General features: G+C 42.9%; 1 protein-coding gene across 1 annotated transcript in view; it reads right to left on the bottom strand.

The window, feature by feature from the left end:
• The window catches only part of PPM1H (protein phosphatase, Mg2+/Mn2+ dependent 1H), a 263,040-nt gene that overhangs the window by 116,439 nt on the left and 120,869 nt on the right, over positions 1 to 25,732 (bottom strand). The window contains exon 4 of the mRNA XM_060025145.1: positions 16,848 to 16,960. Within this exon, the coding sequence (XP_059881128.1) occupies positions 16,848 to 16,960 (113 nt within the window). The remainder of the gene's footprint in view (positions 1 to 16,847; positions 16,961 to 25,732) is intronic.

A 25,732-nucleotide genomic window follows, 5' to 3' on the forward strand; every position in this document is an offset into this window, starting at 1 on the left:
GCGGCATGTGGGATTCTCCCGGACCGGGGCACGAACCCGCGTCCCCTGCATCTGCAGGCGGACTCTCAACCACTGCGCCACCAGGGAAGCCCTGGAGTGCTTTTAAAATAAAGACTCCCAGCCCCACCTTCAGTGATTCTGGTTCAGTAAGCCTGAAAATAGAGGACTGACCATTTTTATTAAAAAACAAACAAATAAATAAATCTCCCACGTGGGTACACAGATTGGGTCCATGTACTCTCGGCATTGGATCGACAGAGAGACAGGGAGATACACATATATGTGATTAAAATGTGATTACGGCAACTGCGGAATTTAAGTAGTAGGGATACAGGAGTGCACCGTGAGACTCTCAACTTTTCTGTGTGTTTTTAAATTTTCACAATAAAATGTTGAAAACAGAGCAAATAAAAAAGTGGAAAAATTCCCCAGGTGATTCTGATGTGCAAGCAAGTCTGGCATTTCTGGTCCAGGTCACCAACCTTCAGACCACGTTTAGGTGGCTTTCGTGTCCCACAGAGCAGCCCCGAGCACCACCTTGGGAAAGAGGAGCCAGTGTAGGCGCTCAACCTGGTCCCAGACGTCGGTTGGAATGGCTCCCACCTTTAGCTGTTTTTATAAATTGGGAATGTGCATGAGATTCTACTAGAAAACAGACACACAACGGTTCCATTGCTTTTTTACAAAAGTGTATATACCACTCTAGAAGACAGTCTTTAAGGCCTTGCGTAGATTCAACTGTTTATGAATTTACAGAATTACTTAGGGTTTCATGTGCAAGATGGAATGAAGGTTTTAAAACTAGAGCCAGGGAGGGCTTCCCTGGTGGTGCAGCGGTTGCGAGTCCACCTGCCGATGCAGGGGACACGGGTTCATGCCCCGGTTCGGGAAGATCCCACATGCCGCAGAGCGGCTGGGCCCGTGAGCCATGGCCGGTGAGCCTGCGCGTCCGGAGCCTGTGCTCCGCAACAGGAGAGGCCACAACAGTGAGAGGCCCGCGTACTGCAAAAAAAACCCAAAACACTAGAGCCAGGGAAATGGCTCAGTTATTTGAAGAGTCAAACTAGAAACCGGGTTCGTTGACAGTGCCTGGGCCCTGCCGGCACCTCCCTGCTTCACCCCTACCCGTCTCTTACTCTGTACATTTCTCTCCCATCCTCATCTACTAAAAGGCACATTCCTGGCTCAAAGGCCTTTGCTATTTTGTCTGCCAGCACGCATTCCCCCAATATCTGCTCAGCTCGTGCCTTACCTCCTTCAGACCTTTACTCAAAAGCCTTTTCCTCAGTGATGCTTTCACTGGTTTCCCATCTGAAACTACAACCCCGCCTGTAACTACTGAGCCCTTCTCTTGTCCTATTTTTTCTCTCTAGCAATCATCACCATCTAGCGTACTCAACATTTCACTATTCGCCTTGCTTACTACCTGTTTTGCCGACGAGTCTGTAAGCCCCATGAGGGCAGGGGGTTTTGTTTATGCCTACGATAGTGCAGGCACCACGAAGAGGTGGGGACTCCACACAGATCTGGTGAATGAAGGAATGCCCACCTGCCGTACTCGGTCCCTGTGCCTTACACACGGTATCTCTGACCTGCATGGGGTCCTGAAGAGTTGGAACCAGCCCCTTCCACAGCAGGAAAGCTGAGATGTTGTCTGAAAGGTGAGGTCTGGCTCTTGTAAACCCCAGTATCCCAGGCTCATCCCACTTCACCATGCGGTATCGCCACAACACCAGCTCTCTTCCAGGGGATGACACCTCCCTTCCTCCCTTCCCGCCACTAACAGCCAAACCACCTTTGGTCCTGGGGAGTCTGTGGACTTGCTCACACAAGCGAGGGCAAAGTTGAAGGTTAAATGCCCATCTTGTCCAGTGAACTCCCCGGAGCCAACTAACTACCAGATAACCATACACTGCACCCCAAGAGGGACTGCTCAGTGAATAGAAACACCCTGTCACGACACATGAAAGACGTACATATACCATTTCCTACTGATAACAGTTCAATGAGGCTCACAGTTAACAAAAACGAGTAGTGTCCCACTACAAACATCCGTACTACAAATGACCCCATCGCCAACCAAGTTTTCAAGCACTATTCACGACCTCGACAGTGACCCCATGGAATAATAAAGCAAGTGGGTCCACCTGCATAGCTCCGTAGCAACGGATTTTGACCTGTGAAGTACCCTCACGTCATTGTCATTCTTGAAGTCAAAGAACATAATCCCACGTGTGCTAGTTTCCCCCTTTAACCCAAGGCAGCCTCCACTCATTAAAGCTGAGGGCTTATCCCAACACCTGCACTTACCCTTCACACTGCATTACTTTGGGTCTCTGACTGTATAATACACACACAATGAATTGGACAAGTTTAACATAAATAAACTTGAAGGTTTAAGGTGTTAAGGTGTTAAGACACCTTAAGAAGGTGTTAAGACAGCACTACAGTCATATCCTACCTGCTTAATACAACCTTTCTTCTTTAGCATGAAATGAGTACTGCTTTCTATGATGAACTTTCTAAAGACAAATATTTGGTATGCCGTTTACTTGTAGGCTTTTTTATGATTCAAATGTGTTCTTCTGCAAGATGAAAGCGGATCTTAGTGAGACAGCTATTTCTTCACTGCCTGACAATTGAAGCTGAACTTACTGCAGCTCTTTTAAAACTGACAATGACAGAATTAAAGTAACAAAAGAGATCATTGGTTTGGGGGCTTTAAAGATGACATCCACGCTTCATCAGGTCCATGGGGAAAAAAAGTAATAGCGATGAATAAAGACACCATCACTTATTAAACCTAATGTGAGTTCCCTTCTCAATGCCCGGTGGTGGCTGAAACTTCCAAAATGTTGATCAAAAAAAATTCCCTTGGGCCTGAAGACGTAATTTATAGACTACTACATTTCCCAGGAGTCTTGTTTCTCAGGATGGCCATGAACCTGAATTCCAGCCAGCGGGAAGCATGCAGATGTGATGTGTGCCTCTTCTAGGCCGGGGCCGTTAAAACCTTTCCTGAGGGGTCCCTCCATGCTCTTGCTGGGGAGATGCCCCCAGTGACCTTGGAAGCCAAGTGTAAAGATGACAGACCTCCTTCATCCTAGGGGCCTGCATGCCTGAAAGAGACAAAGCCACTGCTTTTCTAGGCCAGTGAATTTGAGGGCCTATTGTTTCCGCACTCAGCCTACCAGATAGCCCATCATACGGCAGGAAATATTTGTACCTTTCCTTATACAAAGCATGAGATTAAACTCTTATAAAAAGAAGGAAAAATGAAAACAGTCACAGTATTTTTTAGATACTCCTAAAGTCAAAGAAACCTAGTGCTTAATGGGGACCATGAAAAATCAAATTATTTAGTCCCACATCCTTGCCAGGTAGTTATACCGTGAGCACAAATACTTTTCTAAGAGAGAACCTACTGTTTTCTGTGTCAGCTCACTGCCTCTCTGGACAGCTCTCGCTGAGCTCGTATTAAGTACGATAACGATAACAGCAGTTCAGCGTTACAATGAGCGGTTACTGCGGCCCCGGCCCTGTGCTAAGAGCCTTCCGCTCACCTGCTCATCTAATCCTCACCTGGGAAGTGGATACTCTCACCATCTTCATTTACAGATGACAAAACTGAGGCAAAGGAAACATGAGATTGGCCAAGATCATGTACAACCAGAAGTAGTAGAGCCAAGATTCAACCCAGGCAGCCTGCTCTTAACCACCACCCTGTCCTCCTGTGGCTGTCACCTCTGTCCCAGACTCACGGAGAGCAAGCCTTACCACTCCCCCCCATATCTGACAAATACCTAAGGATCTCTTTCACAGCAACACAAGTTATCTTTTCACATGGCTGAACACACTCTAGATGGTTTGAGTTTTGCTTGATTTTTCTTTTTTTTCGATTTTACTGAAGTATAGTTGATTTACAATGTGTGTTCATTTGTTTGAGTTTTTCTCACTCCTCCCAACATGGTTCCAAACCCCTTCACCACTCAGGCTTCTCTTTGGAGGGCTACTGCCCATTCATGCCCCGGCTGAACTGTGTCACCTAGAGAGGAACTTCATGTGTAAAATGAGACTAATAAGAGTACTTCCCCCACAGGGTTGGTGTGAGGATGAGTTAGGTTATTCAGGTAAAGCCCTAGAAACTAGAAACAGTGCTTAGGACAAAGTAAGCCAACCAAAACCATTAGTTATTATTTGCTTTATACTGCAAATGCTGCAGCCTATGATTACATTAGGTTCTAAACAGATGTTACACTTTACCTTGACTGTGGTTAAACTTCCCCCGGTTAGGTTTAGTTCACCTTCCCAGGCACTAAAGGTATTTTTGAATCTTGCTAGTTCATCTTTCTTGGTTTTACATCATCAGCAAATTAGATGGTTAGGTGTTGAAAATTTTGGTGTAGGCTAGAATGGCCCACAGATAAAGCCTTGGGGCTCTCCACTAGAAAGTTCCTTCCTGTCACTGAGCCACTGTTTCCTATCTTAGCAGCCAGGGATAGATAAGGTCACTCTCTTGACCACAATCATCTCATGCCAATGTTTGTTAAGTGCAAAGACTCCATTTCCACCAAGTCCATGAGACTCCCCAGCCCAGCCCCTCAGTGGGCTAGGAGCAAAGGGGGGTTGTTAAGAGCATACTTGGTTGGGATAGGGAACCACAGCAAGAACTACACTCTCCCAGGGGCCCAACAAGGGACCAAAAGTCCACACAGGAGCACATGTGACCCATTTCAGATAAGGGAGCTATAGCCTGCTGCACAGTGGGATGGGGGCTTCAGAACGTCCCAGCCGTCAGCGGGCATCTGAGATGAAGAGCTAGATCATGGAAGAAATCCTTACCCCAGATCCCACTTTTTGAAGAAATGGACCTACGTTCTATAATATGAGGATGGCAAGAAGGAATCTGCAGACAGCTGACAGTGGTGCAGGTGGGGCCCCTCCACCTGTGTGGGATAGCACTGGGGCGGAAACATCGCCATAGAAGCTCCCCTGCGTGTGGTATGTGGCTGCAGTGGAGGCCGATAGATGCTTGACAGTGTTCGAAGTTTGATGCTTTAGGCTCAGGCCAGGAACAGCTATGATTTTTATACCCTGAGGACAGACTGGCTCCTTCCTGGCTCCTCAGACTTTAAAGCAGTGGTTCTTCCATACAGCAAAATCACCTGGAGGGTTGCTCTAACACAGAGCGCTGGGTCCCATCCCTGGGTTTCTAATCTAGCAGGTCAGGGGTAGAGCCCTAGGATTTGCTTTTCTAACAAAAATTTACTTTTTTAACAGTTGCTACTGCTGCTGGTTTGGGGACCACACTTTGAGAACCACTGATTTAGGGCAAGGGGTGTCAGAAAGAAGGTTGAAAAAAATCCAAGGGGAAGAGAAAAGGAGGAAATCCAGAGAGAGAAGGGCCTCTATAGTGCCCTCTGCGTTGACAGCGAGTGGCTTGATAGGAAAAGTAAAGACTGTTTTGAGCCATCACGTGGTCTCCACGTCTTTGCACATATCTGTGATCATCTGATAGCAATATTTTCTTTCTGCTAGTCGCTTCTGCAGGTTACGGGTAGAGCTAAGGGATCATGTAAATATATACTAAAAAGATGGGCAGGGTGGGGGTACATGAAAAAAGGGCCAAACAACACCTCAACTTTCATAGTAGAGAATGGTCGTAAATTACGGTTTCTTTCTGTTCCATTTTTCAGACATTTGTCAAAGAAAGTGAGAGTTGTGGTGAACTTAATGTAGTCGATGGAGGAAGATGAAATCTATTCTGAACTCAGAGGAAGGCTACTATCAAAGAAACAGCTCCCTGGCAGGTGTGGACAGATGAACCCCTTGTTAGCAATAAGCAGGTTCAGAAAGGTTCTCTGCTGGCCACTGATATCCACGCTCATAAAAAGGAATGAACAGTTTTTTTGCATTTCCTTGGGTTGGAAGCAGTTACACAGTTTCATTATCTTACCACTAGTAAAGGGGCGAAGTGTGAGATGTGTAATTGGTTTTCAATCTAGAAGTGTAAGTCTTGTTTAATACCTAGCTCCTATCCGCAAGAAAATTCAGACTTGGCCAGAGGAATTCACCTGTGAATGCATATGGAAAGCTTTAACTTACATGAGGGTACATTCTGAAAAACTGAAAACGAGGAAAAGTGAAATAAAAGAAAACCATCCTGGCTGGTAGTACTGGCTTTGTTTCAAGGATGATCTGTGGACCGCTTTTTATACAGAGCTGCTTCACAGACACATTCAACCTTTGCAGCCTTTTCCTAGGAGAATCCTCAAAAAGATGGCCCTGTATTCCATGGACTCCTGTCACTCATCTTGAAAAAGTCTACATACCCTTGGCTGACAGAGAAATGGTAAGCAAGACAAAATGGGGGTCCGAATTCATGGCAGTTATCATTTGTAAGACAGAATTCCAGAAGATCCAGAAAATGCTCATGTTATTCTGATTACCATCAAAATGAAAATGCAAAATTTAACATGTTCTCAGAGAACCCTGGGACCTTTGGAAGGGAATGGCAGCCCTCAGTTTGAGGAAGGGGCATTGCCTATATCATAAATGAATAAATTGGACCACCCAATGCTTACATGCTTCACGACTGGAGTGCATTTAAAATAGCTTCTAAATGCAATCATCCCCTCAACTACACCCCATAAACCATTTTATGTGAGATTAAAGATGCCATTGATCATAAGGTATGTCATTACTTTACATGCAAACAGTAAAGAAAAAATGTTAGTTAGAAACTGTTCATTTTGGAGACATTCAAATGTGAAAAACAAAAACACCGTGTGAGTCTTAGCATGGATGGGACATCCCAGGGTACAGGGCATTGACTGAGAACTTGGTGCTCTGACTTTCATTCGTGAGACGGATGTCAGCCCTGTTCCTTAGTAGCTGTGGGACCTTGGGCAAATCCCTTCACCTCAATGTGCTTCAGTACATTTACCTGATATGAACAATGCCTACTTCTCACTAAATTGCTGAGAGAACTAAATATGATTGTCTTCTAGAGTATTTAACATGTACCTAGAACTTATTATCTGTCTTATCGCTGCTGTTACTTCAATCTGCCAAGAGCGGAATCATGAACTTAACAAATCTTAAATGGTCTTCTTTACTCTAAAGGAGTTCACCTAGTCTCAGTTGCCAAACCTTTAGACACTGTTTGAAATAAGTGGTAATGGCTTTGCCTCCTCAGTGCCTTAGCGCTCCAGAAATAAAATGAAATTATCTTCCAAAATGCAGTCAAAGCACCTTCTTAAACTGAAGAATCACTCAGGGCCTGAAGGAGTGGATGACTCAAATACAACGGGTGACAGTTTACACACTGTGCTGCAGGACATCTGCATGCCACCAGTTCATTTTTGCTTGAAGTGAAAAAGCCGCCCACCATCTGCTTCTTGCCTAGTCCCTTATGATCCCCTAGGTGTTGAGTTGGCTGCTTTCGACTGGGAAAAATAAAGCAACTGGCTGCATGAAGTAGTTCTCTCATGACCCTCTGTGGCTGGTTACCTCAGTTGCGGAAGGGAGGGCAAGGCTGTCCCAGGCCGTACCACCTGGCATCACTATGGACCATCCCACACCGAGGGTGGTCCTTGACTTAGTAAGCCACATAGACCATCAGGAAGCTTCTTGTGAAGACAACCCCCAAGCACACGTGCCCCTGATGGTAAATCAGATGACTCACAGCTCATGAAGCAGCTTAAAAAACAGTTCCGAGATTGGTTCAAGATGGTGGAATAGAAGGACGTGCTCTCACTCCCTTTTGAGAGAGCACCAGAATCACAGCTAACTGCTGAAGGATCATCGACAGGAAGACACTGAAACTCACCAAAAAAGATACCCCACATCCAAAGACAAAGGAGAAGCCACAATGAGACAGTAGGAGGGGTGCAATCACAATAAAATCAAATCCCATAACTGCTGGGTGGGTGACTCACAAACTGGAGAACACTTATACCACGGAAGTCCACCCACTGGAGTGAAGGTTCTGAGCCCCACGTCAGGCTTTCCAACCTGGGGGTCCGGCAACGGGAGGAGGAATTCCTAGAGAATCAGACTTTGAAGGCTAGCGGGATTTCATTGCAGGACTTTGACAGAACTGAGGGAAACAGAGACTCCACTCTTGGAGGGCACACACAAAGTAGTGTGCACATCAGGACCCAGGGGAAGGAGCAGTGACCTCAGGGGAGACTGAACCAGACCCACCTGTTAGTGTTGGAGGGTCTCCTGCAGAGCCAGGTGGTGGCTGTGTCTCACCGTGAGGACAAGGACACTGGCAGCAGAAGTTCTGAGAAGTACTCCTTGGTGTGAGCCCTCCCAGAGTCTGCCATTAGCCCACCAAAGAGCCTGGGTAGGCTCCAGTGTTGGGTCACCTCAGGCCAAACAACCAACAGGGAGAGAACTCAGCCCAGCCATCAGCAGACAAGGGGATTAAAGTTTTACTGAGCTCCGCCCACCAGAGCAACACCCAGCTCTACCCACCACCAGTCCCTCCCATCAGGAAACTTGCACAAGCCTCTTAGAAAGCCTCATCTACCAGAGGGCAGACAGCAGAAGCAAGAAGAAATACAATCCTGCAGCCTGTGGAACAAAAGCCACATTCACAGAAAGACAGATAAGATGGAAAGGCAGAGGGTTATGTACCAGATGAAGGAACAAGATAAAACCCCAGAAAAACAACTAAATGAATTGGAGATAGGCAACCTTCCAGAAAAAGAATTCAGAATAATGACAGTGAAGATGATCCAGGACCTCAGAAAAAGAATGGAGGCAAAGATCGAGAAGATGCAAGAAATGTTTAACAAAGACGGAGAAGAATTAAAGAACAAACAAACAAAGATGAATAATACAATAACTGCAATGAAAAATACACTAGAAGGAATCAACAGCAGAATAACTGAGGCAGAAGAACGGATAAGTGACCTAGAAGACAGAATGGTGGAATTCACTGCTGAAGAACAGAATAAAGAAAAAAGAATGAAAAGAAATGAAGACAGCCTAAGAGACCTCTGGGACAACATTAACAACATTTGCATTATAGGTGTTCCCAAAGGAGAAAAGGACCAGAGAAATTATTTAAAGAGATTATAGTCTAAAACTTCCCTAACCTGGGAAAGGAAATAGCCACCCAAGTCCAGGAAGTGCAGAGACTCCCAGGCAGGATAAACCCAAGGAGAAACACACCAAAACACACAGTAATCAAACTGACAAAAATTAAAGACAACGAAAAATTACTGAAAGCAACAAGGGAAAAACGACAAATAACACACAAGTGAACTCCCAGAAGGTTAACAGCTGATTTCTCACCAGAAACTCTACATGCCAGAAGGGAGTGGCATGACATATTTAAAGTGATGAAAGGGAAGAACCTACAACCAAGATTACTCTACCTGGCAAGGATCACATTCAGATTCGATGGAGAAATCAAAAGTTTACAGACAAGCAAAAGCTAAGAGAATTCAGCACCACCAAACCAGCTCTACAATAAATGCTAAAGGAACTTCTCTAAGTGGGAAACACAAGAGGAGAAAAAGATCTACAAAAACAAACCCATAACAATTAAGAAAATGGTAATAGGAACATATATATCGATAATTACCTTAAACATGAATGGATTAAATGCTCCAACCAAAGGACAATGGCTCACTGAATACATACAAAAACAACACCCATATATATGCTGTCTACAAGAGACTCACATCAGACCTAGGGACACATACAGACTGAAAGTGAGGGGATGGAAAAAGATATTCCATGCAAATGGAAATCAAAAGAAAGCTGGAGTAGCAATACTCATATCAGATAAAATAGACTTTAAAATAAAGAATGTTACAAGAGACAAGGAAGGACACTACAAAATGTTCAAGGGATCAATCCAAGAAGAAGATATAACAATTTTAAATATATATGCACCCAACATAGGAACACCTCAATACATAAGGCAACTGCTAACAGCTATAAAGGAGAAAATCGACAGTAACACAATAATAGTGGGGGACTTTAACACCTCCCTTACACCAATGGACAGATCATCAAAACAGAAAATTAATAAGGAAACACAAGCTTTAAATGACAAAATAGACCAGAAAGATTTAATTGATATTTATAGGACATTCCATCCAAAAACAGCAGATTACATTTTCTTCTCAAGTGTGCACAGAACATTCTCCAGGACAGATCACATCTTGGGTCACAAATCAAGCCTCAGTAAATTTAAGAAAACGGAAATCATATCAAGTATCTTTTCTGACCGCAATGCAATGAGATTAGAAATCAATTACAGGGAAAAACATGCAAAACACACAAACACATGGAGGCTAAACAATACATTACTAAATAACCAAGAGATCACTGAAGAAATCAAAGAGGAAATCAAAAAAGACCTAGAGACAAATGACAATGAAAACACAATGATCCAAAACCTATGGGATGCAGCAAAAGCAGTTCTAAGAGGGAAGTTTATAGCAATACAATGCTACCTCAAGAAACAAGAAAACTCTCAAATAAACAATCTAACCTTACACCTAAAGGAACTAGAGAAAGAAGAACAAAAACCCAAAGTTAGCAGAAGGAAAGAGATCATAAAGATCAGAGCAGAAATAAATGAAATAGAAACAAAGAAAACAATAGCAAAGATCAATAAAACTAAAAGCTGGTTCTTTGAGAAGATAAACAAAACTGATAAACCATTACCTAGACTCATCAACAGAAGGAGGGAGAGGACTTAAATCAATAGAATTAGAAATGAAAATGGAGAACTTACAACAGACACCACAGAAATGCAAAGCGTCCTAAGAGGCTACTACAAGCAACTCTATGCCAATAAAATGGACAACCTGGAAGAAATGGAGAAATTCTTAGAAAGGTATAACCTTCCAAGAGTGAACCAGGAAGAAATAGAAAATATGAACAGATCAATCACAAGTAATGAAACTGAAACTGTAATTAAAAATCTTCCAACAAACAAAAGGCCAGGACCAGATAGCTTCACAGGTGAATTCTATAAAACATTTAGAGAGGAGCTAACACACATCTTCTCAAACTCTTCCAAAAAACTGCAGAGGAAGGAACACTCCCAAACTCATTCTATGAGGCCACCATCACCCTGATAGCAAAACCTGATAAAGATACTACAAAAAAAGAAAATTACAGACCAATATCACTGATGAACATAGATGCAAAAATCCTCAACAAAATACTAGCCAACAGAATCCAACAACACATTAAAAGGATCATACACCATGATCAAGTGGGATTTATCCCAGGGATGCAAGGATTCTTCAATATACACAAATCAATCAATGTGATACACCATATTAACAAATTGAAGAATAAAAACTATACGATCATCTGAATAGATGCAGAAAAAGCTTTTGACAAAATTCAACACCAATTTATGATAAAAACTCTCCAGAAAGTGGGCACAGAGGGAACCTACCTCAACATAATAAAAGCTATATACGACAAACCCACAGTAAATATCATACTCAATGGTGAAAAACTGAAAGCATTTCCTCTAAGATCAGGAACAAGACAAAGACGTCCATTCTCGCCACTCTCATTCAACATAGTTTTGGAAGTCCTAGCCACAGCAGTCAGAGAAGAAAAAGGAACACAAATTGGAAAAGAAGAAGTAAAACTGTGACTGTTTGCAGATGGCATGATACTATACATAGATAATCCTAAGATGCCACCAGAAATCTACTAGAGCGAATCAATGAATTTGGTAAAGTAGCAGGATACAAAATTAATGCACAGAAATCTCTTGCATTCCTATACAGTGATGATGAAAAATCTGAAAGAGGAATTAAGGAAAGAACCCCATTTACCACTGCAACAAAAAGAATAAAATACCTAGGAATAAACCTACCTAGGGAGACAAAAGACCCGTATGTAGAAAACTGTAAGACACTGATGAAAGAAATTAAAGATGATACAAACAGATGGAGAGCTATATCATGCTCTTGGATTGGAAGAATCAATACTGTGAAAATGACTATACTACCCAAAGCAATCTAAAGATTCAATGCAATCCCTATCAAATTACCAGTGGCCTTTTTTACAGAACTAGAAGAAAAAAATCTTAAAATTTGTATGGAGACACAAAAGACCCCGAATAGCCAAAGCAGTCTTGAGGAAAAAAAACGGAGCTGTAGGAATCAGACTCCCTGACTTCAGACTATACTACAAAGCTACAGTAATCAAGACAATATGGTACTGGCACAAAAACAGAAATACAGATCAATGGAATAGGATAGAAAGCCCAGAGATAAGCCCATGCACCTATGGTCAACTAATCTATGACAAAGGAGGCAAGGATATACAATGGAGAAAGGATAGTCTCTTCAATAAGTGGTGCTGGGAAAACTGAACAGCTACATGCAAAAGAATGCAATTAGAACACTCCCTAACACCATACATAAAAATAAGCTCCAAATGGATTAGAGACCTAAATGTAAGACTGGACACTATAAAACTCTTAGAGGAAAACAAAGGAAGAACACTCTTTGACATAAATCACAGCAAGATCTTTTTTGGTCCACCTCCTAGAGTAATGGAAATGAAAACAAAAATAAACAAATGGGACCTAATGAAACTTAAAAGCTTTTGCAAAGCAAACTACAAACAAGACGAAAAGACAACCCTCAGATGGGAGAAAATATTCGCAAACGAATCAACGGACAAAGGATTAATTCCCAAAATATATAAACAGTGCATGCAGCTCAACATTAAGAAAACAAACAACCAAATCCAAAAATGGGCAGAAGAACCTAAATAGACATCTCTCCAAAGAAGACATACAGATGGCCAAGAAGCACGTGAAAAGCTGCTCAACATCACTCATTATTAGAGAAATGCAAATCAAAACTACAATGAGGTAGCACCTCACACCAGTTAGAATGGGCATCATCAGAAAATCTACAAACAACAAATGCTGGAGAAGGTGTGGAGAAAAGGGAACCCTCTTGCACTGTTGGTGGGAATGTAAATTGATACAGCCACTACAGAGAACAGTATGGAGGTTCCTTAAAAAAACTAAAAACAGAATTACCATATGACCCAGCAATCCCACTACTAGACATATACCCAGAGAAAACCGTAATTCAAAATGATACATGCACCCCAATGTTCATTGCTGCACTATTTATATTAGCCAGGTCATGCAAGCAACCTAAATGCCCATCGACAGATGAATGGATAAAGAAGATGTGGTACATATATACAAAGGAATATTACTCAGCCATAGAAAGGAATGAAATTGGGTCAGTTGTAGAGATGTGGGTGCATCTAGAGACTGTCATACATCGTGAAGTAAGTCAGAAAGAGAAAAACAAATACTGTATATTAACGCATATATGTGAAACCTAGAAAAATGGTACAGATGAACTGGTTTGCAGGGCAGAAATAGAGACACAGATGCAGAGGACAAACGTATGGACACCAAGTGGGGGGAAGTGGCGGGGGGTGGGGGGGGATGAATTGGGAGATTGGGATTGACATATATACACTGATATGTATAAAATGGATAACTAATAAGAGCCTGCTGTATAAAACAATAAAAATTTAAAAACAAACAAAACCAGTTCCTGACCACAAGTAGTTTCCAAATCAAACCAGTGCAAAGGTTCTTTTTTCCTAAGTGTAAATAATTATGGGGTAGTGATCCTATGACAAAGATTTGCTTCACTCTCAAAACTGTCAAGATTTAAAGCAAACAGATGGGCAGCCAATATCTGAGAGTAAAGAAGAAAAATTAGCAATTAATCAGGGCTCTGTTGTCAGAATTCTCTGTTGGCTTGACCATTTGTTTAAACTGAGCCCTTGGATTCACGACTACTTGTCCATAAGTCATAATGGACCTACATTTACGTAGGTCTGATAAAAAATCACTTAGCTGCTGTTTCTTGGGAAGAACTGAATATATTTGTAAACACAAACACCTATGTTATTAGTATATAAACTAGGCAGTGATCCTACATAAGGTGATATCAAATATGTATTGTTTATACAAGAGCTGAAAATACACTAACTAATAAGCGTCCTACAAGTTTTTTGGACAGAGCATACAATACAAACTCATATTGCTCTTACGTTTCTACATAACATATGACCCATAAGTGAACAGCAAACCCAACCCGTCAGCCGTAAAACCCCAAATTCATATCTGGATACTGGGGCCAGAATACTACAAATGTAATTAAGCTGATTAGGTTCTAGAGATGCTGTTTTCTCATAAAATAATTTGTGTAGTTGGTGGGGAGGGGGGTGTGCTTTACAGCTTTAATAAGGACAAAAGCACCTGTTAAGCTTTTCAAATTAGGAATAGCATGTAAAACATCATACTTCTGTGGACAGTTAGAAACATAAGAACTTCAGTTACTTGACAATTTCAAAAACTGACTCTAAGAAAGATAAAATAACCAAAAGATCAACCTTTAGAGCACCACTTTACTTTCTCAAAGTGTCACACCTCATAGTGACAATCTTTAGAATGCCAGAATGTTTAGAAATTAATACTTAGTCCAATATCACCATTTTTATAGATGAGGAAATCAAGATCTGGCCTAGACACTGGCACTTAAAAGGGGGTGGGGTGGGACGCAAGGTCCTGAACAGGGCACTGAGCTTCTGGGAAGTAGGGCTGAAGCCCTGGCTGGCTGGGGAAGCAGCTCTGTCAGGGAGCTCAGAGCTTTGAAGGAAACTGTGCTCAAAAACGTGGACAGGGCGTTGGGGAGGAGCTGCTTCTCTGAAAGGCATAATCCAACATAAAGATATTCTGGGCATGGAAGTTGGGTTACCTTCCGAGCCTGGGGTCCTCTGGTGAAAGATGCTTCCCTGGGACGAGGGGCGGGAACAAAGCACTCGGTCACTACCCTCATCACTGGAAGGGCCAGGGAAGCAAACTCTTTTCGAAAAACACGGAACCAGACATCAAGACTAAAGGTGAATATGAGTGCAAAAGCTGTATCATCGATTCGGTTTTACACAGAACAGAAAGGAATCATCCCCTGACTTGCACATCTGTCTCCAGCAAACTCAAGATCCAGAAGTGAACAAGGGCTCAGAGGCCAGCTCCTCAGTGTGTACCTTACAAGGCCCTGGGAGATGACGATTCCTATTTTCAAGATGCTCCAACCCTGGGGAGGGCACGAGGGGCAGCAGATGTGCTGGTGATTTTCCGCTTGCCCCCCACCCTGGAGATGCAATCTTGGCCTGTGTCTGTGCCCTGGCTGACCAACCTCTCTGACCCTCATTCCAGCCAGGCTCATCCAATGGGAGGCCCTGGTAGGAGAAAGCGGGATAGGAAGAAGTCGTCGGAGTATTTCCTCCCATTCTCTCCTGTGGCCCCTGCCTAGGGGCCCTCATCTGTGGCCCCCTCTCCTGGGCTTAGCTGTAGCATTTCCTCCCTGGACCCTGCAGGCCTAGGGGGCTTCAATGCCCTCCTGGTCTCAGTGCTCCTGGCCGGTCCCCTTTCACTCCTTCATTCAGTTGATACATGTGAGTTGGAGTCTGTCTCCTGCCAGGACCACTAGGGAATAGAAGCCATGAAATAAACATGGCATCTTATACTCACTTCCACTTACTTGGAAAAATTTTATATTGAAGCTGAGACAGCAGAACAGAAATCCACATAAACCTTAAAAATAAACAGACCTTCCAAAATCTTCAAACTCCAAATACTGCTGCGTTGGCAGGTCACAGTCCTTTGGTCTCCAGAATCTTTAGTGGCAAGACAGGGAGAGGATGCTTAACTAGGTTGACTGGAAACTCCCTCAGGCTCTCCTGCTCTCTGGAATTCACTGATTGCCTGAGGGAGTCAGGGAAGGGGAGGGTCCGACCTCAGGGGAGGGCTAGACCAAGCAGAGATGTTGAGAAGAGGCACGTGACCCAGAGGAAGAAGCTGGAGGAATGACAGCATCTTTAGACCACAGCCCGTGTAGGGAAATCACTCATCCTCTGAGGACAACACGATTAGAGTCCAGTACTTTGACTGCTTTCAGAATAGAGTCGGCCTTTGGCAAAAAGTCCTGCTAGAAGGCCAACGTATTTTGTTACTCAAGGGGCGGAGAAATGTATAATCCATATTACAACACTTTTCACAAAGTCTGTGAAAATTAATTTAATATCGACTAAATAACAGATGTGGCCATACCTAAAGTGAGCACATATCAGTCATTTAAAAGAAGATTAAAACACAAGTCTATCTGATTTCTGGTAATACTGGATAAAGTAAGGGTTAACCACCATCTCTTGCCCCAAATTCCTCTCAGTTGAACCCAGAAGAGAGGAAAATGCAGGCTGTAGGGGCACATGCGTAAAAGGAGACACTCCTGGGCTTCTGGGAGGGGACACAGGGCAAAGTTACCGAGTAGAAAACGAACTAGCTGGAGAGTCCTCCCCGGGCCCCTCCAAACACCCATTTCATTCAAATCCCTTTCCTCCCTCCTCGTCTCTCTCAAATATTATGTCCCTGCTAATAAGCTTTCATCGAAAATCAGGTTCTGAAGTCAAAAAACATTTGGACACTACTGGTTTAGGTTAAACACAAGTGTGTGTGTGTGTATATATATATATATATATATATATATATACACACACACACACACACACACACGTGAACTGCTACTACAGACAAGTAAGGAGAAGACCACCCATATCTTTTAATACCTTCCTGATGAGTCTTCTTAAATGCACTCTTATCCAGATATACAAGGCTTATCTTTCTCAATATCTAATCCCAAGCAGGATTATTTTATTTCTAAGCATTTAACTTTTTTAAAAAGATTAAAAAATTAAAGGAAGGCATTGAACTTTAGGAAGAACCAGAGGGCTAATCTGCTTACCTGCTGTCCCCAGCATTTGCTACGTACAGCTTCCCCAAAAGGCAAATCACGATGAGGGCTGTGCAACCACCAGATATACTGTATGAACTCCTCTCTCGTTCGATTTGTAGGTCCTGGAGAAGAAGACAAAGTTAGTACTGGACTGTACAGGAACAAAGACTGTCTTAGCCTTGCTCCCTCGACACAGCCCTAAGATCTGAGTACGACTCGAAGAAGGGACATGAAAATCTTTAGTACTGGCTTTCTATCAACTGACAAGCATTTCTGGAGAGGACACTGGCATAAAACGGTCGCCTACCAGACCATGTGCGGACCAGAGACAGGAAACAAGGGAAGGCAAACAGATCTAATCAGACAAAAATGAGAAGAATTAAACCAATTGTATTTAATACATATCATGGCTTACGGAAAATTCAGTCTTTGTATGGACAGCCTGAGCTGCTGTGGAAAACAGATGAGAGGCTAATAATGTCGAGTGCTTGGACCTGATCAATGTTTTTAACCCCAAAGTCTCCAGTAAATAAATTCCTTTACAGCTAGACGAGACAGGTGACTTGAAGGACTGTGTCCTCAATTCAACTTGGCAGGAGTCCACCCCCGTCTTACTGATCAAAGATAGAAGCTTCTGAACTCTGAACTAACGTCCTCTTCCCAAGGCCACTAATTCACAAGAGGGACACACACGCATAGTATCAGCCAGCCGTCAGTGAGCACTTCCTCTGTGTCAGGCAGTGCGAGAAGCACTTTACATATAGAATCGCATCTCATCCTCACAACTGTAACATTCACCTCACTGTTCAGATGCAGACAAGTGGGGAACTTGCCCATATTTACCCTGCTGGAGTCTGGATTCCAATCGGGGTCTCCTCCTCTAAAGCCTAGTATCTATTACCTGCCACCTAATGAGGTCTCCCCAAGGAAATTAAAAATAGAACCACATTCCTGTGGACAGAGATGCATCATCCTCCAGACAGATGTCTGTGTGAAACGCTGTGTCAGTGACAGAAGCCAGGGTTCCTTGACCTCAGACAAATGAGAGTCGTTAGGAAAATAAACCGAATGCTGGCCAAAATAATGGCAAATGTTCTCATCGCCATCTATTGTTGGGGCCAAGGAAGAAAGGACGAGGGTGGGGTACAGAAGAGCAGGAAGCGGTGCTCTGGCTGATTCTGAGGCTGCTGTCGGCTGACCCAGGGCCCGTTTGTGATGCTTAGAAACCCACAGAATTAGAACTCAGCTGCTTCAGCCAGCCTCCTGATGGGAAGCGGAGATAATTCAGTAATCCAGCATTTATCGGCAGCTGCCGTGCTCCAGAGGCCAGAGGCGGTAACACAAAGTCAGAGAAATCACCAAGGAGAAGCTGGAAACAGGAGAAGAGCCCGAGCTTTGAAAACAGATTAAGAACACAGTATTGGTCAAAATGTAAGGAGGGGAAAAGTACGAAGACAAGACCTGGGAGAAACTAACATACTGGGAATGAACTGAGTAAAGGTTAAGGGCCGGTGGAGGCGGCGGGGGGGGGGGGGGGGGGGGAAGCTGAGGAACCATCGGGGGGGGGTAAGAATGAGTGTACTATATGGGACGTGATGGTTTAGAAGCAGGTGAAGAAGAATTCCAAAAAGGGGTTGAGTGAATGACAACATCAAGTGCTGCAGACAGGTCAAGCACGAGGACCACCCCCAAAGACCACACTGAATTTTAAAAATTTATGTACAATCTCTGTATAAATTAGCTTAAAGGGGCTGTCATGAGGATTAAATTAGACGGCGTAGATGAGGGGCTTCGGAGACCAGCTAGCTTCTCCCCACAGCCTGGATCCCATGACTGAGAGCAGAGACCTTTCTCGCTCAGGGCTAGATCCTCAACACCCACGTTGGGCCAAGTAAAACGTAATTTAATAAATATCTATTCAATGGGCAAATAAAGAAATACATGATAAAACGCCTGGGTTTCCAATTATCTCCCCACCATTTTACCTCTGCCTTAACACGAGACATGTGTCCCACCATTCATAAGTGAAAAGCTTACCACATGCATAAACACTCACTGAGATAATAATTAAGCAGGAACCCAGGCTTCTAATAACACGCAGTCAATTGACAGGAATGAATGAATGGTTCTTAGAACCCAAGCAGGGATGGCAGGAGGCTGGAGGGTGACACGGGAGGAGGGACACACGTCAGCAGGGAAAGACCGTCACAAGAAAATGAAAGACGGGAAAGAAAACATCAAGACGTCAGAAGTTCCGTCTGTTGAACCTCCAAACAGTGCATCAAAACAGAACCAACAACCCTATTCACAAAGGAGTTTGCGGGTAGGTTTATGCAATTTTTTTGCATTTAAATAAATAAAATAAAGTTGATATTATGATAGATATATATTTCATCAAATTAATATAGAAACTGGTATATAAAGCCCACACTCCATACTAACGTTTTTAATACACTGGAAAGAACTGCTCCAGCTACAGAAACTATCCTTTCACATCCAGAATCACTATTTGTTTGAATACCTAAAGTCTGAATGAAAGGCAGTTTTGAGTAAAAATCCTTTAAGCACCCAACTGCTTACGGACTGGAGTGTGAATGATGCTTGACAGACTTAAACCATTGGTGCGATCCAAAAAGTAGAGTCCACGTGAAAGAGCCGCCCATGTCAAAGAATTCCTCTGGGACTCAGACAAACAAGTTTATTCTGCATTGTAGGTGTCTTACTTATCATGGTTTACATCACCAGAAAATGATTATAAAATTATTTCATCTTTTAAAAAAATATCAAGATAGAGTGTTTGACACTAAGATTTTTCTGCTACAGCAGAGTTCACATTTGCCTTTCATTTAGGGGGAAACATTCCAGTTAGCCTGCCCATTGAATGCCTTGTTATGACATTAATAGCGTGAGTCAGTATTTTTTTCTAATTGATTTCATCATTTCTTTCATCTTTTCCTACCTTCCCTCTGCAGTTCCCCCAGCATAAGGAATGCAAATTTGGCAACATTTCCACATAAACAGTGGACCAAAGTCTAGCTATTTTTTATACAAGAAACTTCGCTAACAGACTCATGCTTTCATCACCTCCCGCCTCTGCGTGCTAATAGACATATGCGTGTGCGCTCAGACGCACACTTTAATTACATGTGTGCTCTCTGGGATCACGGTGAAAGGATTTGAAAGATGTGTTTCCACAGACTTCATCCGCCCTGTAGGATTCACTGACATGAAAATACGCTCTTTTATTTCTTCTTCTAAAACTGGGTGTAACTAGAACATATTCTAAAAATAATTGCTTCCCCCTCCCCTCCCTAGAAGACAAAATAGCACATTTTTTTCCCGACACCACCTACTCCTCTTTAAAAGATGCTTCACAAAATCTTAGTACTAAAAGGAACATTAAAGGACCATCTGGGTGGTCCTTCTACTACCAGATCAAACATGATAAATGAAGTCAATAAAGATATATTTACTGTTGAATTAACTACCTAATTTCTTCAAACTCTTAACTTTTCCAGTTAGCTTAAGCTTCTCACACTCTACGTTTAAAAAAAAAATTTAAAAATGTATCCCTCAAGAAGTTTGGGTACTTTTTTCAAAAGATTAAGGAAATCATGAAAAACTGCCCACCGCTTGCGCTAAACAAAGACCGATTTGGAGTATCTCCCCCATTTTAGCTGCCATGAACCTCAAGACATAAGTCTAGAATAAATTACCAGCAAAACACATGCACATACTATCATTCCTTTTCCAGTATGATCTAAAAGGATCAACTTAAGTGACTCAGAAGATTCCATTAACAAGATAATTGATTTATCTGTTCAATCAAGAGTCCCTCTCAAGGCTGCTTTCTACCTAGCAGGACTGATTTATCCCGTGTTGCATCTGTCTAAATATTACATTTAAGCAAGGATTATCTCTAAATCAAAGAATGGATCCAATTTTTAAGACTTGGGATTGTATTTTGCTCCTTTTTGTTGCAAGGAAGAATGAGAGCAGTGAAGGGAAAAAAGAATGTGTGTGAAAGGAGACTAATTCAGCAGGAAAGAATTGCAAGAAAGAAAATATATTTTTCGGGACCACTGTAATTTGGTTCTAAAGTCCCACAGATGACGCAGCTCCAGGATCATTGTTTGTTTCCTACCAATTTCAGGTCGCAAAAGGAAAGCAATATCAAACACCAGAAGGCAGCGAGTGTTGGGTGGTTTCAATAGGACCTGGCACCTCCCCCTAGCTGGGTTAAAACATGGTTATGAGCACACTGCTAATAGCGTCAGTCACAAATAATAAGATTCTGCATGGTTTTAGTATCTGGGCCTGATTTCGGTTTATTCTGAGAAGCCAATCTGTCAGCCAGGCAATGGGGAAGGGACAAACCAGCACTGCCTAATATCGCCACCTGCTGGCTGTTGGTGGAATCACATGCTCATTCCTTCTCGGAAGAACTTCCTGTTCTACTAAAAACAAAGACAAAACAAAAACAAAAAGCCTCTAGCTTAAATACAGACAGACCAACAGGTCCACTTACCATTACTATTCTAATTCTCAAAACCATTAAAATTTATAAACTATAAATTAGCTTTGCATTCGTCCTCCTTTTTCACCATCGTGTCACCATATGGTTTTTACCGACAAAGCCAAGCTGAGTGGTATTTCCAACCATTTACTCAGTGACAGTAAGATGTATGCTAGTTTTACAAGTTAAAATGTTGCCATTTTTCTCCCTTCGTAACAATCAAGCCTCCAAAACATTCTTCACTGTAGCGAGGAATCTATACCCACACTGAAAAGGAAATAGGACAGAATTTTGAGATCCTCCTGCCTGTGTCTATAACTCAATTCCTGTAGGTAAAAAAGGTCATCACTGCTGACTTGCTTCTGATTCCTAGGAGGGCAAAGGTCTCCTGCAACTATACCAACAATGGAAGTGACTTCTTACATGACTCCCCTGTTTTTGGAGGGTATGGAAGTAGGAAGGAGACTGACATCAGGACTTAGAAGACATTTATCTTCTTCGTATCTGTCATCTTGAGCCAAGCAACCACCTAAACATAATAGGTGACAAAACTTAGCTGCAGAAGTAGGCATTGTTACAAAGTGTAGTTGGGAAGCAGAAATGAAGTCAGTCAGAAAGTTCCTGAGATCCTGGTCCTCTTGGAAGCGAGGGTTCATTTTCCACGGTGGACACAGGAGGAGCTGGCCACGCAGCCTTCACTCCGAAGGGAGATCCAAGATGAGATACAATAGGGGACCACAGGGCAGACCCACTTCTGCCAGCATGGATCAGAGGCCCGTGGTCAGAGGTCACCTCCTCACAAGCCACATACTGTGCCAGACAACCCCAGGATCAAAGAGAAGAGGAAAAACAGTGCCTTCAAAGAGGCTTACAGTATTTGATGAAACTTACCATCTCCTCTGGTCCACAGCGTTTTCCCCCCCCCCACTTCTGTTAGTCTTTATTTTTCGATGGGTACCTACTTTTTCCTAGAAATAGGTACTATTTATTCTGGTCTGGTGTTTCTGAATCTTTTTATCCCATTTTCTCTTTCAGATAGATATGAACATTTCACTTAATGTCACTCAGAACATTAAAACAAATGAGATACTATCTATCTCTGTGTTCGTATAATGTGACGACAAATACCCCCAGATACAAAATCCAATGTTTTCCTTCTAGACCCCCATGGTGTCTAGAAGAATGCTGGTTATAAAATATAAGCAATTGAGGGCTTCCCTGGTGGCACAGTGGTTGAGAGTCCGCCTGCCGATGCAGGGGACACGGGCTCGTGCCCCGGTCCAGGAAGATCCCACATGCCGCGGAGCGGCTGGGCCCGTGAGCCATGGCCGCTGAGCCTGTGCGTCCGGAGCCTGTGCTCCGCAGCGGGAGAGGCCACAACAGTGAGAGGCCCGCGTACTGCAAAAAAAAAAAAAAAAAAAATATATATATATATATATATATATATATATATATAAAATTGAGAAGGGCACTGGTGGGAGGTGGGGAGAGAGGAAAGACCTCTGATTCTACTTTGCTGAACTGTCATAAATAAGGCAAAACCCCAAACGAAAGGCAAGCTTTGCCTTTAAAGATATTATGTTACATTCTGAATCTCAGGAGGGAGAGCTGCAAATATGTCATCGGTGTGGCAAATTTGAGGCTTAGATGCTAGGCATCGGGAATTTTTAGGGATTGAAAGTGCAGGAGAAAGCAAGAGAGCCACAAAGCTGAAATGACTGAATCTTATTCAATATTGAGTTTTCCTATTACAGGGGATCAGAATGGCATAAAACCTGCAATACCTAAAAAACACCTAGAAAGTTAGAAAGTAGCTGGCTGTTGTGAGGAAAAAAATTAAGAATGGCCGGGAGATTCCAAACCTGCTCCCCTCGGAAAGGTCTAAAGGAGGAACCACCAAGGTCAGGCCAACAGAATAAGGAAATCAGCTGTGTGTTGAGCATTTCAAACCAAAGTTTACCTTTAAACGCTGACTCTCAAAACCTAATAGCGAGAAAGGGTGGAAAGAAAAAGTATTTTTTATGAGTTGACAATGGCCTTCCGTAGTATGCGGTATAATTTCTCTGTTGTAAGTTCTGAAGCTCAACCCAAGCTATTTAATGGCCAAGTCAGGCACTTTTCTGTGACGCTGGAGTAGATTTTTCCTGAAGTCCCTGATGAAGCGAAGAAAAAAACTAGAGCATCTCTATAATTAGGGTAAACATATGACATCATCCAGACAGGGACACTTTTGAGAGTAAAAGGGGACAGTATTAATAACTATTCTGGGCCAACAGGCATCAGCTGGCTCAGTCCCCAGCCGTGCAGGAGGCAGGGCCACACTGCCAAGAACCAGGAGAACCAAGGAATGATGAGTATTCTCCCTTATAAAGTCCAAGCACATGGTGCAAAGCCCAGGTAGCAGGCATGCTGGGGGCTAGACAGACAATCTGGGAAAAACGTTAAGTGTGAAGAAGAAGCTATAGGGTGGGGTGGATTAGAAAACAACAGAATGGCTTAAGGCCCAAAATCCATATTACGGCACAGCAAGTCATCCACAGGCTGGTTACAGATGGCCTCTCCAAGTCCCCTTACAGCATCCCTGCACTTGGAATCTGCATCTAACCATGGTGGACGTCAGCTCGCTGCCTTCGGCCCATCTGGGTTCTCTCCGTGATGTGGGTCTTCACACAAACGGCTGTCTCTGCCCAGAGCACTCTCCCAGCTCCCACGTTCTGTCTGCTTTCTCCCTACTCTCTGACAGCACTGCTTCTCCAGGGAACCCTACTTCATCTCTTTATCAGATTCCTACCTACTCTGCATTTCTTCTCTCGAGGCCCTTCCCATTTATAGTTTATCTGTTTAATATCTGTCTTTGCCTAATTTCTTCCATGCTTTTTTCCCAGCTAGCCCTGGCTTAGAGTTAGTTCTCAACCAATATTTATGGATTGAATGAATTACACAGGAAAGCGATGTGATCTTTTCGCTGGCAACCAAGTGTCCAAGAAAGATTTCTGGTAATGAATCAGCTAGTGAAAAGTTATTAAAAATTTAAAAAACAAGAATGGGGCTCTTTACTAAGTATGTTTCTGAATGAGCCTCTCAAGTACAGTAGGTGCTAGGAAACCTGCACCATTAATGGGCAGAAACAGTCTGAGATCGCTGTGGAGGCTTGACTCAATGTGACATTGGCCTCTAGTGGATGAAGTGGAGAATACAGCAGTGCGAAGTAAAAGATACCTCATAGTACTAGCAATTACCGAAGGAAATAAAAAAGCCAAAATTTCTTCTGCTTTTTTCACTTCTATCATGTAAACTGACTTCTCCCGTTAGGGGGAAGGTCCCCTGTCAAACTGTCACCTCAATTCAATATTTAGCTTTCTGAGCATCCGTGTTTAGAAACAGCTATTCACATCAGAGCCTCCATGACAGAGGGAGATTTTTATACCAAGCCCAAGGAGGAGTCCATTTTTCTAACCTTGATTCCTTTTTTTCCTAAATAATCTTTTCTTGCCTCCTGGTGTTCTTCTTGGGATTGAAGGCTACCAGATACTCCTGACATGGAGGTGCATTTTAAACCACCTGCTACTCAAAAGGGTAAATATGTGACAAGGAGAGAAACGTTGGAACCGAAGAAGAAATGAGCTAAAGTGAGGAGAGACTGCAAATTAGAGGCATGAGTATATGAACAATTCTCTGCCTTGTAAACAAATCAGATGATGCTCTTTAATATTATTTACTTTTCTCCTCTCATTAGCACTCAACCTGACATCGTGAGATCCTGGAATGTGCACGGGGTGTACATTCAATTCTGCAGAGATGCTTCTAGCTGCTCCTGCTCTACCTAAGAGCTTGTCATCACTTTTTAATCTCTAGGTTATAAGGACACTACTGCCCACTCACCTTACTCTAGTCCTTATAACATCTCTACATATCTCCTACTGTATCTGCATACAGGATGCTGCTCAGGAGTGAAAATCTTTGGAACCCAAATAGTTGCCTCAGTATAAGTGAGCTCAAGGGGGTGGCACAGAAGAGACCTTCTATGTGCATTCTCACCGGGCAGAAGGACAAGCAGGGGACACCGGGAGGGCAGCTTAGTGTGTTCTCAGGAGGGAGGCTGAATCCCCTGATCAGATATATTCAAATTTAAATGTACAAACAAATCCACGTTCCCAAGTAAAACAAAGAATTCTTGGATACTGGCTCCTACTTGCTTTAAGCAGTGGGAACCACACTGCCAATCATGGGAAAACAGCTGTTCTCAGATTAGATCTGTACAGCAAGCGTACTTCGGAACACTTTACTAAAAGCTCCATTTCCCCAAACACCTGGAATTCGTGTACATACGTGTAAAACAGATGGCAACCGAGCTCACAGTTTCAATTAAGTTCAATCC

This window comes from Delphinus delphis, chromosome 11, assembly GCF_949987515.2.
Source record: "Delphinus delphis chromosome 11, mDelDel1.2, whole genome shotgun sequence".
Lineage (NCBI taxonomy): Eukaryota > Metazoa > Chordata > Mammalia > Artiodactyla > Delphinidae > Delphinus > Delphinus delphis.